At 39.6% G+C, this 17,542-nt stretch overlaps 1 protein-coding gene across 2 annotated transcripts in view; it reads left to right on the top strand.

Moving 5' to 3' along the window:
- CERS6 (ceramide synthase 6) overlaps positions 1-17,542 on the top strand; it is a 128,327-nt gene that overhangs the window by 103,532 nt on the left and 7,253 nt on the right. The window contains exons 6-10 of one of the 2 annotated variants that reach the window (XM_060778489.2): positions 496-588; positions 4,976-5,104; positions 8,147-8,253; positions 14,127-14,283; positions 14,973-14,996. In XM_060778489.2, the coding sequence (XP_060634472.1) occupies positions 496-588; positions 4,976-5,104; positions 8,147-8,253; positions 14,127-14,283; positions 14,973-14,996 (510 nt within the window). The remainder of the gene's footprint in view (positions 1-495; positions 589-4,975; positions 5,105-8,146; positions 8,254-14,126; positions 14,284-14,972; positions 14,997-17,542) is intronic. The other variant, XM_060778498.2, reaches the window with a different exon arrangement.

The raw sequence follows: 17,542 nt of genomic DNA, 5'->3' as shown, positions 1-17,542 counted from the left end.
GGGTAAGTCATAAACATTCAAGTACAAGTTGTCTTCTGTAGCTCAGTTAGGAAACAGCATTTTCATCCAAGGCCATACTTGCTTTATGGATTAAACAGTGAGGTTAATTCAGATATCCCATGAGCAAGATCCTAATTATGAGATGTTCCTGCAATGGGTTCAAATTGCAGGAAAGGAGATTCCACCTGAACATTAGAAACAACAACCTGACCGTAAGAATTGTTGAACAGTGGAATGCTCTGCCTCCTAGTGTGGTGGAGGCTCCTTCCTTGTACGCTTTTAAACAGAAGCTGAACGGCCATCTATCAAGGGTAGTTTAATTGTGTTTTTCCTGCATGGCATGAACTAAATGAGCTAGATGGCCCATGGAGTCTGACTGTGTGATTCTATGATTCTAAGTAAAAGGGAAACTAACGTTCATTTGTTCTTCCTTAATTTGTCTGTAACTTACATTTTCTACTTTTAATCTCCTTTGCCTTTATCATTTTTTTTCAGCCCCTGATGCCCGAGGTTCATTACTACTATATAGTTGAGCTGTCATACTATTGGTCCGTAATGTTTTCTCAGTTCATTGACATCAAAAGAAAGGTAAGAGCTCTGTTAAGCAATTTCTGGTGAACATTTTTATGTTGAAATAATATATTCTATATCCAATTGTGACATAGTATAAAATTTAATATTGGAATAAGAGCGAAGAATGAGTACTGTATATTCAACCAGAAATTGATCACAGAGTCATGATGAAGGACCTAGAGATTTCTAGGGAGAACAACTCTTGAAATCTCCTGGTCCTCCAGTGATATTCTATGGTCAACGTCTGGTGAAAGTTGGCCATTAATTCATGCTGGACAAACTAGAGGTTCATAGAGATGCGTTCTGTCAGTTAGAAAGAATAGCATTTTTATTTCATTTTTTTCACTTTCAGAGGTGTCCTTTGACTCTAATCCCAGTGAATGTGGAGAACTAACCGTACTGCATTTTCAGGCAGCAAGAGAATGTGCAAAATTTGCTGGCGTTGCTAGACTAGCTTTAATTTCAGTTGCATGTAGCAGTATTGGCCTCTGGTTAATACCTGTACTCACATTCTTATTCAGATTGCAACAAAGCATCTCGGAAAGCATTCATCTGTGATATGGCTTAACACTAAAAGTTAACTTATTAAAAAAAATAACTGAAGCAATATGCCCATCGCAAATATTATTGTTTCTGAGACATCTGTGGAGATATCTCTTGGATTGTGATAGTGATCATCGATTATTACTTGACTGTATTAGGACCTGGTTCAAGTATGTAGTTACAGAAACACTGTAAGTGGCAGTCTGTGTTTTCTGTTGCATCATGAAGCCAGCTGGAGTCCCTGGTGGCGCAATGGGCTAAACCCTTGTGCTGGTAGGACACTGACCAAAAAAAAAAGTTGCAGGTTCAAATCTGGGGAGCGGGGTGAATTCCCATCTGTCAGCTCCAGCTTTTCATGCGAGGATATGAAAGAAGCTTCCAACAGGATGGTAAAACATCTGGGCATCCCCTGGGCAACGTCCTTGCAGATGGCCAGTTCTCTCACACCAGAAGCGATTTGCAGTTTCTCAAGTTGCTCCTGGCACACACAAAAAAGATCAGGCCGGCTAACAGTAGCATTGGAAGGGATGAGATCATTCTCTTCCTACTGGAATAATCCTCACACAAGAATGGACTCTACATTTGAGAGCCAGATTAGAGTCTACAAAAGTCATTTTTAGATCACAACTCCTAGAATCATCTGGTTAGCATTGTAAGTGGATGTTGCAAGCTGGAAAAGTAATGTTTCCAACCTGAACCAGGCACAACCTATTTTTCACAGTTCAAAGCAACTTTACAGTTGTCTGCCTTAACTAATAAACAAGTCATCCACATCTTATGTATCTCTAAATATTTGTGAGCATAGAAATTAGCAGCAAATGTCCACCTAGCCTTCTCCAGGCAGCATTCCTATACAGTAGTGCTACACAATTATAGCATCGTGATTCCACTTTAATGGCCATGATTCTTTCCAGAATTATGGGATTGGCAGTTTAGGGGCTGGAACACTTAAAATCCTCTGCAAGGGAGCTCCTCTGGGGCCTCAGACCAAACAACAATTCCCAGAATTCTACTGGACATTGCCATGCCAGTTAAAATGGGATGTTGGTGCTATGATTTTGCAGTATGAAAACACCAAAGTCTGCTGTCACTTCAGCAAAAGTTGGAAAAACCCTGGAATAAATCCATATCATTTTCCAATAAAGAGGAGGGACTTCTGTTTATTCTGTTGTAGTATTGGCTTCTTTGGAACATTGAAATCAGAGTATGCTGCCAGTGCTCCAGTATCTTTTTGTGAGTTTATTAGGGAATGAGTAGTCTTCTCCCTCCAGGAGAGGAAAAAAATGAATGTCCCCCCCCCCCCCCCCCCGCTTCTAAAGGTAAGAAAATAGAAGCGCAACATAAAGAAAGAGCCCAGATCCAGAGGCTGTCCATTTATCAATTATATGGGAGGAAAACAGAAGAACAAGGCCTTGAGGGTCCCAAGCATTTGCTGGTGTCCTTCAAAAATCCTGCCTTTTGGAGCTAGTGAATATGGCTTCGCTCATTGTCTGGATGGGGAGCATTTATGTTTAGCAATAGTGTCATCCTAGAATGGGAATGATTCATCATGTAAAAATGAAGGGCTAACAAAGATGTCCTTACACTGGTATTTAATAGCAAATTCCTGGCAGGAAAACAGCTTCCATTACAACTGACTGCTGATCCCGAAAAGCCCCTTTCAGTTATTGGTGGGGTATACATTCCACTAGATTATCTCTGCCTGGCTGAAGATTAATGAGGAATATTTGCATTCCAGTGCATATTATCAACTCAGCATTTGGGGGAAATAACCTGACTGATGAACTTTAAAAAAAAAAAAAAAGAACCAGCTCATAGTCTGGCTTAAGGGGACAATTTATTTTCATGTTGTATTATGAGATACACACACACTTTCAGGTCTTCATTTGTGTGTGATTTTTCTGTTTGTTTTTACACATCCCTATGCATTTGCAGAGCATGGAAAGAGCTAAGCAGAGGCAATGGGCCACTAAGAAGCTTATGCTTGTCCTGGAATATCATTACTCTAACATCAGTCAAATTTATGTATTTGTCTTCTGAGTTTTGGTAGGGTGACAGATGGCCTTTTTAAAGTGTGATGTTATTTTGAGGTCAGTATTTAAAGGATTGTAGAGAATAGCTACCTGAATGAAATGATTTATTGGTTTATTTACATTGCTAATATTATAGAGCCATGTGTATCCTTGGCAGTTTCTGGGCCCTTTGCCATAACTTCCAGTCATCCTGCACAATGTGTGCATGTGTATGTGTGTGTATTCTGCAAACGTAATCTGCTCAGGATTCTAACTGAGGACCATGTCATGATCGAAGAAGGCACAATCAGAGTGATTCACTTGCCCTTGGAGGAAAACAGTTTTTTTTGCTGTGCTAATCCTGCTTAATGCACAGTGGGAGAAATTTTCAAGATACTAAGCACTGCAAGTATAATGAGAATCCATTGCTCTGACCTCTTTGTGACCTGTGGTTTGGCAGAGCAGAGTGTTTCCCCTCTTATTACTTAAAATTATATTTTTAAATTATATTTTTTAATTAAAAGGTGGCAGTCTTAATTCATGCATCCTTAATTTCCTAGAGCAGTATTAGGTAAGCAGGCCGCTTCCATCGTAGGCAGTGGTATGTCCAAATACTTTTTAATGATTAACTTCACTCAGACGAAAACCCATGGTGTTCTAGGTCACTGCTTCTTAAACTGTGGGTTCCAACCTGAAAAGGGACACACAGCTCAATACTGGAGTCAAGAAAAAAGTGACAACAGTAAAGTGGCCTAGTTGGCTGTTTTACGCTTTACACAAATCTGTTGGCAACAATGGGCAGTGTTTACAGTGACCTCTGCAGAAAATGCTTCAGCTGTATTTCATAAAAAAAGTTAAAATTAGCCAGTTTAGCAAGCCTTGCAAATGCAGATTAATAATCAGCAAATGTTTGATTTTATAATTATTTTATATATCTATATACCCAGAGTCACATAAATATTTCTCAGGTGAGGTCACAAGTGGAAAAAGTTTAAGAAGCCCTGCTATAGATTTACACTTGACTATGTCTGTACTACTATATAGCCTTGCTCCTTTCATAGTGTATTCCGAATAATTTGTAAAAGGTAGAAATACATGGCAGACTTCTCCTGTATCATTTCAGGAGACTCACGTCAAGCTCTGTTTTGTTTTAATAAAGTATTGTGCCTTATGCCTACTGGCCATGTTGCCTAATATAATGTTTGCAAATAAAAGAATACTATATATCCATGGGTTCTTGGACTTGCATAAATATGTGAAAATGTGACTAAAATGGAATCTTACAGAAATGGAAAAACTTCTTGAGGACCTTGAATATGCCCAGAGATGTCATGTTTTGTTGGTCATTAATACATGAAACCACAGATACTAGTCTTGTGTACACAGGAATTATACTGTAATTACTGCTACAGAGGTAATTATAACAGTTATAAGTTGAAGTTACAAATGTAGGCATGCAGTAAGTATTGAACAGGAAGACAGACTTGAGAGTCCCTTTCACCCATTTAGATTCATATCCAGCTCTCCTTGAGTCCTGGTTCAACTTATAATGAGAAATCATCCTTAGCTCACTATCTTGTTGCTTTCTAAACACATACACAAGGAAGAGAGGATGAAAATATATGTTTTATCTTTGCTAGCTGGCTGAAAGTGGGGAGTTAAGCCAGCTAGAGTAGCCTGTATCATTCGCTTCCAAAACTTCTACATGAATTGCAATATACTTAGTGTTTATTTCATGATGAAATTATGCAGAGCTTGCATTTACTGTTTATCTGAATCTAAATGTTGGAAAACCCAAATACTTACCTCTCTCCCTGTCTCCTCCCGCTCTCTTCTGTCTCCAACAGGACTTTGGCATCATGTTTACACATCACATTGTAACAGTCATTTTGCTAACCATCTCCTACACAGTCAATTTCACACGGGTGGGGACCTTGACTCTTTGTCTTCACGATGCAGTGGATGTCGTGCTGGAGGTGAGTGTTGTCTATAATTAGCCTTCAGAGTATCTTCCCAAAACAGACTGTTCTAAAGAAAAGGGATACACTTCTATATCGGCTGTACTGAAATTGAATGCTCTATCAAGTACTGTATTGAAATTCATCCCCAGAGTTGCAATTCTGCAACTGCTTTCTTAGAAGTAAGACCTATGAACAGGTCACTTTTAAATAAATGCTTCACACTGGACTTAGGTTATGCGTGTTTATGGAATACAGCCATTTAGTTTGGAAAATAGTATCTTTTAGTCATTAAGTCCGACAATACCCCAGCTAGCATGACTGTGCATGGAGCTGTATTGGTCCTACATGCAATGACCCCTTCATATCTGTTGTTCTCAGCACTTTACCCCTCGCCCTGGCCCTATAGTCTGCTTTTTGCACAAGTCTTTACCCAGCCAGCCCTCTCTAGTCTGATCATGCCCTTGTCCTAGTTACGGGTTGTTGAGTTTGGTTTGATATACTTTTATGTTTTTATATCCTGCTGTGTTTTAAATTATTTTAATTAAAATTTTTATGCTATTATGTTTTTAATTGTGTTTTTAGTTGGTGTATTTTGTTGTATATTCTGGGCAAGGTCCCGCTTGTAATCTCCCCTTTGGGGAGACGGTGGCAGTGTATAAAAATAATTATTGTTATTGGGGTTTGGTTCCAGGACTGTGTGGATACCAAAATCTGTGGATGCTCAAGTCCCACTATATACAGTGGTATTTTAAAATGTTATCTCTTATAGAAAACAGTAGAATTAAGGGGGGGGGGGTGGAGTTTAATATTTTCAAGCCTTGAATTGTTGAATACGTGGATAAAGAATCCATGGGTGCAGCTAGACTCCTCAGAAGGAACAGGTATGAAGCCTGTACAGTCCCTGGCCCAACACTTTTCTTTTTAGCCAGGCAGACCTTGCCTTACTATTCAAGACATAGTTTTTTCCAATGTGGTCTGCAGTGCTTCCTGTAAGGCTGTCTTTAAATACATCTATTGGTTCAGAATGCAATAAAGGCACACTAGTGTCAGGAGCTCCAAAATTTGAGCTTCTTCATACAATCCTGTCTTCACCATTGCCTGTTTTGCAGGATGTTCAAAGTGCTGATCTTTTAGTTTAAAGATACTTTGTGAGTTTGGACAAAATTTCCATAAAAGCTACCCAGTCGCATATGTCTCGCATACGACTTAAGAGGAAGCTCTTTGTCTTATATAGAAGGCACATGACATAATATGCCCTTCCTGTTAGAATCTGGACATGTTCCTTCTCTTCTTATTTCAGACAATTAAAAATTTAGGATTGTATAATGCTTTTAATATGTGAGTTTTCAATATAATGTTTTGATTATTTTATATTACTTTTCAGCACAATCTTATTCGTGACAATTTTACTCAGAAGTACGTCCTGCACCATTTTATGGGATTTATTGAGTATTGAGCTGTGTGTCCCTTGTAAGCATGCATAGAATTGCAGCTTTAGTTTCTAGTATTTTATTCCCACTTTTAATACTTGTATTAGACATAGCTCCTTGTTTGATAAAAAAAAACCTTTATAAGCAGTTTTAAATGTTATTGTGCTTTTTACCACACTTTATTGCTCATCAGCAGGATTCCCAGACTGTGGACACATGATGCTCTTTGATTTTCAAGTCTGAAACACAATGCAAAGCAAGCTGCAGTGTCTGTTTATGGAAAATGACAGGTTTCTTCTGGAGTCATTCCTCTTGTTTGTAAACTTGGGATATTGATGTCTGAAGTGGTGGCTCCAAAAATACCCCCCCCCCCATTTTATCTGCCATTGTCCCATTCGGTGGACTGCTGGGGTTTGTAATGAGAAAGGGACATTATACGGTGTTCTCAGCCAGATAGCTCTAGTGTTTGATCAAACTACAAGCCCCACACTCCACAGAATGGGACAGCAGTTAAAATTTATCCAGTTGCTATAATGAAGTCGTATGAAAAGCCCCTAGGTATAACATGCTTGAAGCATAGTCTGAAGAAAGACTTCAGCATATCTTATGGTGCACAAGAAGGAATGGCAGAGAGGAGTGCACAAGTAGAAACTGCAAATTGGCAAAGTAGATTAGAAAGCTAAAGAAAGAAAAAGCCCTGCAAAGGTAGAAGAAAGCTTTCCTTTTAAAGGTTATGTCCTTGAAAGATTTGAGCTGCAATCAGGTGTTCACTAACCAAATAATAATACCTGGAAGTAATTTATCTCTAATAAGCATATTTAGATTTGGACATGTTAAGGATAATATCTGAAACTCGCACTTTATATCATTATTATAGCTGAGAATTTAACAAAATTGTATGTTGTTGTAGAAGTGTCCAAAAAGCTGTGAAGTTCTAGAGCAGTGGTTCCCAACCTTCCTAATGCCTCAACCCTTTAATACAGTTTTTCATGTTGTGGTGACCCCCAACCATAAAATTATTTGTGTTGCTACTTCATAACTGTAGTTTTGCTACTATTATGAATTGTAATATAAATATCTGATATGCAGGATGTATTTTCATTGTTACTTCTCTTTCTCCCTGGGATTTGGCCATGGAGGGTCCACCCCTCTCTAAACCCTCCCCCTGCCCCCCTCCCTCACCTTCTCCCCTCCACCTCCTCCTCTTCCTCTTCCTCCACCTCCCTCTTCCCTCTTGGCAAAGCTCATCTCCGTTACTCCTGTCTCTTCCTCCTAAGATGGCAAAGTGACACCACCACCGTCCTCTGGAGAAGAAGAGGCCTCTGGGAAGCAAAGGGGGCAGGAAAAAGTTAGCGGTGTCTTGGTTCCTAAGACCTTTGGAAATATGTGTTTTCCAAGTGGTCTTAGGCAACCCCTGTGACTCCCAAAGGGGTCGCAACCCACAGGTTGAGAACAGCTGTTCTAGTTCGTTCATTGTACTATATAAGTTGCTCCATTGATTCTTGGAAGAATCACAGTGCTGTGTCATTTGTATTTCAGTATCAATTGCCTGATATACTTTATGTAAAAGACAGCCAAACAACAAATAATGTTTTATAAAGATTTTAACACTTGTTCATTGTTACAGGCAGCAAAAATGGCAAACTACTGCAAGTTTCAAAAACTGTGTGACTTCCTGTTCCTCATGTTTGCTGTTGTTTTCATCATCACAAGGCTTGGAATATATCCTTTGTGGTGAGTAGATTTACTTATTTCATGGAGTGGCTAGAACTAAAATGGAATAAAAGGTTTTACTCTGAGGTTCACAGTGCTATGCTCAAGACCCGTGGTTGCCTTCTCAGACTAGGAAATCAATTTGACAAAGGTTGTATAACTTCAGTTTTAAGGTGAATCCTAGATTAACTTTCTTAAAGTGGCCTGGTAGAAGAAATTGATTGGAAACAGAATGATTGTTAGTGTGTGTCCAGATCCATTAGACAAGTGCTACTCGAATAGATGCTCCCTGGACTGGTGCCCATCCCTCATGGGAAGAAAATAATTGCCAGCATTAAAATAATCTAGAAATTACTAGTTTGCACTAGAAATATAGTCCAGATAAAGTAAACATAGTAAGGAGTCCTCAGGTTTGGAACCAGAGCAGTCTCCCTTTGTTGTTGTTGTCATTATCCAGTGTACTTCTTGAGTTAATGTGAAGCCTTTTGGTGTAATAACATGTATGAATGGAAACACTATTTCCTAGATTTTCAGTGTTATTCCCATGTCCCTCTAGTGGCAGGAGAACAGATATTTTGTCACCTCAGATTACATGGTGTGTCACTTTCTACAGTGATTTCACTTCCTATAAACAGTTCTGGGTGGACATGATCCTGAGGTCCGTGCCTAATTGTGCATTTACATTCTCTTGAGATTCTTCCTAATATGTTTCAGAAGTAAAAACCTATAAGTAATGCAATTTGCCTGATAAAATTCGCAGTGCTGTGTTCTTAGATATTTTGTTTTAATGGTTTTTGCTGGTTTTTAAATCAGCCTGTTGTCATCCAGTACAAGCATATACCTCATGCTATATACAATCTCAGTTTAGAAGTGGTAGCCATCACATCCTGTGATGAACAGTTTAGGTAAACTGAAGGCCCATAGGACAAATTTGTGATGCTTGGATTTTGTGTCACTTCTTTACAGTTGTGGTGTGTGGTGAGGGTGCATTCAGGATTTGCCTGTGCAAAATACAGGCAGAAGGGAGAGAGACATTTCTCAAAGAGATCCAGAGTTTAGATTTATAACCTAATGGAGTGCAGAATACTCGTAGATATTGCCATTGTTCATTGCCATCTTCCTCATGTCATTTTTGCTAAAAAGAAGAAGATTGAGACAAAAGTGTGCCTCTGTCATATGTGAATGATCATGTATGAGTATGTCAAGGAGCTGATCAGCAGCAGCCTCCTTTTCCTGCTTGGCAGGGAGTTGGACTGGATGGCCTATGTGGTCTCTTCCAACTCTATTATTCTATGATGCCATGATTCCTGTCATGTAATCTTCATGACTGATTACAGATCTATAATGTGATATTTGAAGTAGCCCACGTTTGAAACTGGTGACTGTAGTTTTCATGCTATTAACTGATCAGTTGATTGAAGAATTCACCACCTCTAAACAGATACGGAGAATTATTATTCCTCCAAAGGTTTTTGATTTTAACTCCCCAGCTGATATTTTCAGTAGACTAGGAATGCTTTTATTTGGTTTCCAAGAGCATATGAAGGGCCAGTGTTTTCTTCCCTACCTCTAAAGGGCAAGTTGTATTGCTGAGAGGTGACAGTCTTTTTGTTAGAGAATTGTTTTCATAAGACTAATCTGTTTCACAGGGACACAGTGTCTGAACAGGAGCTGGCTTATTTGCCTGTTGGGAATCCATTCAGCTGACCAGCTAGTTTTTCCGCAGAAGCATTGAACAACATAGCATAAAAGTTGAATTATCAGTACTTGTTATCTGGCTTTGATTGTGTCAGATAAAATTAATAAGATACAAAATTAATGAGGTGCAACATGTTTTCCATGCTGTACAGTTGGTGACATTTATTAACACATGTTAATGTATCTTGCACATTTGTTCAGCAGAGTTAAACATGACTTACATAACAGTATTATTGATGTTCTATTATTATCAATGTAGTGGAAGAAGGAGTGTTTCAAAAAGTTGCTTGCTTAGATGTTATTTTTCTCTGCCCCCCCCCCCCCCCACAGCACACAGTGCCCTGTCAAAACAGACATTGGTTTCATTTTCCTGGTGCAATTCAGAGATGATCAGTTGGCTCTTTCACTATGTCATTGTAAATAACCGTGACTTTCCTTCGTGAGTCAAAAGGACTAAGAGATAAATGTGCTGAACGTCCTCATGTTTCATCAGCTGGGAGTCCTTATGCATGCTGTCAGACAAAATGGATTTAATTGGCAGAAGATCTGTGCTGTCAAATTATTTTGCAGTGTCAGCTCGCCAAAGAGATATACCTTGATATAACTGCTCAGTGATGAAGAGAAAGTTTGGCACGTCCACCAACATCAGTTTGCTTTTGCCAAGACTGTTTCTTTTGCACAGCACCAGAGAGGAAGTCTATGTCTAGTCAATTTTCCCATTCTCTTAGAGCCGCCGCAAACTACAGGAAAGCGGGGGTGAGCTTGCGCTTGCGCTTGCTCCGAAGCCCCGCCTTTTTTCCCCCGAGGCTGCTCTCTCTCTTGCTAGTGTGCCTCCCCTTGCTAGGCCAGCGATACGAGCGTACTCTCGCTGTTGACAGAATTCAACAGCGAGAGTACGCTCGCATCGCTGGCCTAGCAAGGGAAAACAGGCACAATAGCAAGAGAGAGAGCAGCCTTGGGGGGGGGGGGAAAGGCGGGGCTTCGGAGCGAGCGCAAGCACAAGCTCGCCCCCGATTTCCTGTAGTTTGCGGCGGCTCTTTAACATCGTGTTTCATTTTTACCAGTCATGTCGGCTGGTGAATTCTGGGCACCATAGTCCGTCCGTCCGTCCGTCCGTCCGTCCCCCCCCACAAAAAAAAAAAACCCCTGTCAAACTCTTCCTGCATGAAGTTTAATTCCAGCCACATTTTTATGTCCAGAAACTAGGCTGGGAGCTGTTTCTAAATTCTGTAATTGATCTTCCCAAATTAGTCAGTGAGTGTGTGTCTGCCTTCAAGTCACCTGCCAACTTTTACAGAGTTTTTTTAGGCGAGGAATACATTTTGGGGGGGGGGGGGGGGTGCCAGTTCATGAATTGCCAGAGGCCAAGTACAATATAGCCAACTCAAGTTCACTAGCTAAATATGCCATCTGGTGGCTATATTTGGTCTTCTGCATGCGAGCTTTCATCCATAAAGGATTCTGTATCCTTTTTATCAAGCATGTGAGTGGCCTTACTATTAAATCTTAGTCACAATAAATAAGTATTGCAAGTACCTACAGTCCCCATGGATTGTTATATTTATTACTGACAATTTTTTCACTCGTTGGTAACAAAGTAGTAGATAAAGAGATGGGCTTAGAGTACTCTTTTTAGTATGCAATACACTTATTTCCTGAAGAAAAAGACAGAAAGCCTAAAAATCAACAAAAAAATCAGCTTCAGAAAGTATGTGTAACCGTTTCTTGTTCTATTAATGTATATCAGAGCTTTCCAAACTGTGTAGTGACATTGTTTGTGTGTTGGCTGCAGTGTGTGTGTCATATGAACATAATGAGAAACCTCAGCTTCTATGTGAAATAAGCAATAAATCATATACTATAGTTTCAAAAGTATGAGTGAAAGATTTTCGTGAGATGTGTGGTGTCCTCTTACATTTTGTTACTACAATTTATGTATGTGCCCGTGTCCCTTATGAAGCCTCCAAACCCCTTTGGGCATGGAGGACTGAACAAAAAGTAGCCTCAGTTGGACTATCTACACCCCTTTTGCTCCATTTGGGACTCAAAATGGCATAGGAATCCCTGAAGCAAAGGTTGCACAACATTGCCCTGGGATTGCTTAGAGCCCACTCAAATTCACCATCTGCCCCAGAGTCCTAAATTTGCTATACAGAGAGCCATTTAAGGCATGCAAATACCTAAAATGCCTTACAGTGACTAAATATCACATATTCTTTACAAAGGGAAGATTAAACATATTTCCCTCAGAACTGCTAAGAGGCAGACTGTTTGGAATTTCTTACTCCCAAAGACTATGCTCCTGTGGAGGAAACAAAATAGAAGCAATAGAACACATTTTATTGCAGTGCCACTACTACACAGTGCAACATAGCCAACTTTTTATCCAGTCTTGTCCCACATGACCAGCCATGCCCCGCAGAGGATTGTTAGATATCTTTTAGAGGACAAGTGCCACAGGGTGACTCTCATAGTGGCAAAATTCCTCGCAGTGGCAACAAGGCTCAAAAAGCAACTAACCTCCAAAAGGTGTATTACTTGAAACTATATAGATGTATCTTGTACGGGGTGAGGCAGCATAACTTCCTTTTTTCAAACTTAATGAAACCCATTGTGTGGATCAGAAATTTTTATTTATTTTTTTATAACGTAGGCGCATACCTACCAATTTCTGGCGTTTGTCATGACTCTTGCCAGCATAGCAGGCGTTATGTTGGCAATTTCTTCCTGGATGTTGGTCTTCAAATCTTGTAAGGTCCTTGGACGGTTCACATAAACATAGGATTTCAAAAAACTCCATGGAAAAAAATCACAAGGGGCCAAATCTGGAGAGCGGGCCAGCCACTCCAAATCCGCTCGAGAAGTAGGCCTCAACGGCAAAAGCACACTCCTCACAGTCCCAACGCATGATGGCGACTGAACTGTGTCAGGACAAAACTTTATATTCCTGCCTCTCGAACGAGACCACTAGCGCTCCGCTACGTCTTCAACCGACTGAATGGCGCGCATTTTAAAAAAGGAAGTTATGCTGCCTCACCCTATACAATGGACTTCTCCTGAGATGGGAGAATTTATAATGACTGTTGGTTTTACTGATGGGTCTATGGACTGTAATAAATATTGTTGTTGTTGTTGTTGTTGTTGTTGTATGTGCCCATATCTCTTATAAGGGGTTGGTTTCACCTCCGGTTTGCTAGTAAAACTGTAATACTGTGTAGCAAAAGGATGCATGTCTAAAAAGTTTGTCAGCAACATGAAATGTTTGGAAAGCTCTGATGTATACAGTAATTCTATTGATGTATGTGAATCAACAGCCATATGATGGGCAAGGAAAGGAAATCAAAACTAACCATAAACTATGGAGCTATAAACTAAAGTAAGAATTCTAAACAAATACATTTGAATTATGGATGAAAATCCCATGTTTATGTGAACCGTCCAAGGACCTTACAAGATTTGAAGACCAACATCCAGGAAGAAATTGCCAACATAATGCCTGCTATGCTGGCAAGAGTCGTGACAAACGCCAGAAATTGGTTACTCAGTGTATGAAGAATGGAGAATGGGCCACAATCAGCAAGAAAAACAAAGAATGTTGTTTGCCTTCTATCTCAAGGTAGCAAAAAACCTATAAAATGTTCTCATATATGTGATCATAGGACACTATAGTGCAGAAGGTCACTCTCCTCCCTCTTATACCATGGATAGCTGAAGTTTTTATGACAGGATCAGAGTCAACAGAACAATAGCAGCAAATTTTATGATAGCTGCTAAATTTCATCGTTGATGAAACCACCAGTGGTTGGTGGGAGGACAACCCAGGAAGTTATAGATACTTCTTATAAACAAGCAGAAATGGGTCTGCTTAGAAGTCTCATGGGGAGGAATGCCTTAAAAGACAAACATGCATTGCATGAATTATAAGTGCAATATAATAGAGGTGTAAGGGTGAGGAAAATGGGTGAAAAGCAGCATACAGACTTGAATGTAACTGCTGTATTGCTTTAAAATACCGTTATTTTTTAAATTCATCTTGAAGACCACAGAAGGTAATGTAAATGAGGTCTTGTGAGTTACCAGTTAACATGCTGCCATACTTCCACAACTAAATGGATTGGGACTGAGTAAGGAAGCAGCATGGATAAATACAGCCTCTTTCATTAATTCTGCATTGACTCTTCTTTTTTTTCTTTTAGGATATTGAACACAACAATGTTTGAACTTCCTGAAATTGTCGGCGGGTTTCCTGCCTTGTCGATCTTTATCATTTTACTTCTGATACTTCAAGTTCTTCACTGTTTTTGGTCCTACCTAATAGTAAAGGCTGCTTATAAAGCTATTTCTAAAGGCAAGGTAAGAATTGATGGAATTTTTTTTTCACATTTATGTCTTCTTGCTTTCCACCCTACACATCCGATGAACTTTCTTTTTCATACAAATTGGTCAGAATAGCACCCCTAAGATCTCTGATGTTTCTGATTCATGGCAAAGTCTTACCACAAACTTGCAGTTAACATATTTAGTAAATGCCCCTTAATTACAATATAGCTAACCTGAGCCTTCCCTTTCTTTATGCCTGAAACCTGTTTGCTGTGAATCCTATGATTCTGTTTCTCAGAAAGCAATATGTGATAGAAGATCTAGATCTGCCGTTAAGCATACATTTGTTTTGAGGCTGCTGCCTACCCAGTTCCATTGGGAAAGTACCTGTGTGATTATATCTGTGTTTGCTTCCATGTGCTGCATTGAAAACAACGTACAAAATACATTAAAACTGCAATGTGCAAAACAGTTCCAAGCATTTACCACAACATGTACCAGAAAACTAGAATTCAGAGATCTAGTTTTAGGGCTAAAAGTTGTGACTTCAATGGGTCCTGATCCCTCATCATCTTGTATTTCAACACTTAAGGGAAATACAGCAGTTGTGTCAGATCTGCAGTTGTGTTCTCATCACCTGGTAGGAAGCTACTTGTTTCATATCAAATCATGTGTGACTTATCTTATCCTTCTTAATTATCTTCTTTCTGCTGCCTTTGAAGGCTGGGAAATGGAACCCCTTGCATGTAAGTTTCTCCTTAGAGAAAACGAACATGTCCAAAAATACACATACGCATGTGTGCACACATACTCTCTCACACACACTTGTACACAAGCCTGTAAATTGCCAGCCTACTGTCTTGCTTTGCTTTGCATCTTCACCTTGTTTCTTCAGCGGCTGTCATTCTGCATGTATGCTTTCTTTAAGATTGCATGTTTTTTTGTTTGTTTTTTGGTTAGTCAGCAGGTCCCAAGGCATCAAAATACCAGTTTTAAATCCTGTGTTCTGATACCAGTTTGGCTCTAAATGAAACATTTCAACAGGGAAAATGCAAAAACTGATGTAGCATCCTCCACAGCTGTTTAAATTTTCACAAGTTGAACCTGTTCTGAAAAATCAGTTGAAGAAAATATTTGAAACTATGCATCTATGGAGCTGTTTTGCCTCTTTAGTCATGTAGTCACAGGAATGTTCCCTTGAGTAAAAAGAAGCAGAGACTTTAAGTCATGGAAAAGCTTTCTCAGTTATATGTGCCCAACAGTTTGAACTCTCTCTATACATATTTTAATCAACTAATAAATAAATCCATAACTTAAATTACTCAACTGGGCCTTGGGTAGTTCTGGAAGATGCCTCCAGCTAAACCTAACTTAGGATCCCATATCAAATGCCCAGTCATCAAAATAGTTCAAGCCACATCTCAGTTATCTTCAGCGTTCTTTGGCATTGTCACAGGCTACTTTTCTTTTTCTCTTTTCTTTTTCCTTATGAATTTACTGGTGGCTGTTGTTTAAAGTGATGCAGATGGTCAGTGCTCCAAAGTATTTGGGGCATCTTTCGGGGCCTTGTTGATTTACTAATTGCTTTGCCAGTTAAAATAGTTTTCTCTCTTGTTTCTTTGCTGCTGCTTCTTCTTAATTACTCACCTTTTTTCTCCCATCTTAATTGCCACAGAATGTCTTTCTACGCAGCGTATGCTGCCTCATCATGACAGTGTTTCTACAGTTCCTCAAATGATAATTTCCAAATTGCCTTTATCTTTTAAATCTTTCTAGAAAACAGAAGGTTTGTAATGGCAGGGATAGATAAAGGAGGACAGGGATAGACCGGGATTAGACTGGTGCGAAAACGGGGCCATTTTGGCAATAAAACTGGGGAAAAGGAGAGCTATCCATGTCACCTTGAGTAGAAATTGAGTAGATAGATCAGTAGTTCCCAACCTTTTTTGGACCAGGGCCCACTTGACCAGAGACCACTTTGACCAAGGACCACTAGACTAGGGCAAACATTGACCAGGGACCACTTTGACCAGGGACCCTTTGACCAGGGACTACTCTCCAACGTTAGTACCAAAAGGGGCGAGGCTGGCCAGCTCTGCAGAAAGGAGCGGAAATAAAATAAAATAAATAAAGAGGAAGAAGGTTCAGGAACCAGATTTTCGTTCTTGTGGCCCATGGCTGGGCTGCCTCCCGCAGGTTGAGAACCACTGAGATAGATAGATGGATGTGCCCAGCCACAATCATGCTTAGTGAGGGCATAAGAGAAGGTCATCTCAATGGCTACTCCTCAGTCTTAGAACACTTTTCTAAGGGAAGCTAGTATGCCTCCTTTTCTGTTGACCTTTTGCCAGTAGGCAATAACCTCTTTCTTTTGGAATATTTTTATCAACTGACTGGCTATTAAGGGAAAGAGTTTTAATGTGTGGGAAATGCTGCCTTTTTTTCTTTTATGCTTTTTAAATTGCTTTTAATGTAGGTCCTCTTAATGATTTGTGAAACTCTGAAACTTACTATAGTTATTATTGTATCTGTTTTAATTATGATGTAATTTGCCTTGGATCTCTGTGGTAGGAGAAAAGTGCGATCTAAATATAGTGGTACAGTTGGCCCTGCATATTTGCAGGCTTTTGTTTGTGGATTTGATTATTTGTGGATTTGATTAATATGGTCTCTCTAGGAATCTCTAGCTCCTCCAGTGTGACTATGATCAACATCTGTATTGCGCTGGAGTACCTAGAGATTTCTATAGAAAACACATTTCTGCAGATGTTGATCATGAAATCACTCAGAAAAACACAATGATTCATATAGTAGAGATAATATTTTATGTTAAAAATAGTGGAGTTTTTTACTCACATTTTTCCACTTTTGCAGGGATCCTGAGCTTCTAACCCCAGTGAATATGGAGGGCTAACTGTAAATAAATGTCCCTTATAATGTAGGGGGAGGTAATTTTCCAAGCACTTATCAATCACTTTATGACCATGATCTTACATAATCACACTTAATGTAAGGGTTACACGGTATCACTTCAGTAACACTCTTCCAACAGCTAGTCCGTGGCTGATGGAGAGTCTGGAGGATCAGAAAGGCATCATAATGTGGAATTTCAGCTGCATATATCAGAAACAAAATGTTAGCCTGTGTGTTGAGTAGGCCAGGTGCAGCTGTCTCTAGTGTAGTGTCTCTGGTTAGGCATTCAAGCCAAAAGAGATGAGAAGTCTTCAAAGTAGAGACTTATGACTTGATGGTTTTCTGTCAATCAGGAGGTGGACAGGGAGTGCTTAAATAA

Source organism: Anolis sagrei, chromosome 1 (assembly GCF_037176765.1).
Source record: "Anolis sagrei isolate rAnoSag1 chromosome 1, rAnoSag1.mat, whole genome shotgun sequence".
In the NCBI taxonomy this organism is placed as follows: domain Eukaryota; kingdom Metazoa; phylum Chordata; class Lepidosauria; order Squamata; family Dactyloidae; genus Anolis; species Anolis sagrei.
This window is presented reverse-complemented; position numbering and strand designations above follow the sequence as displayed.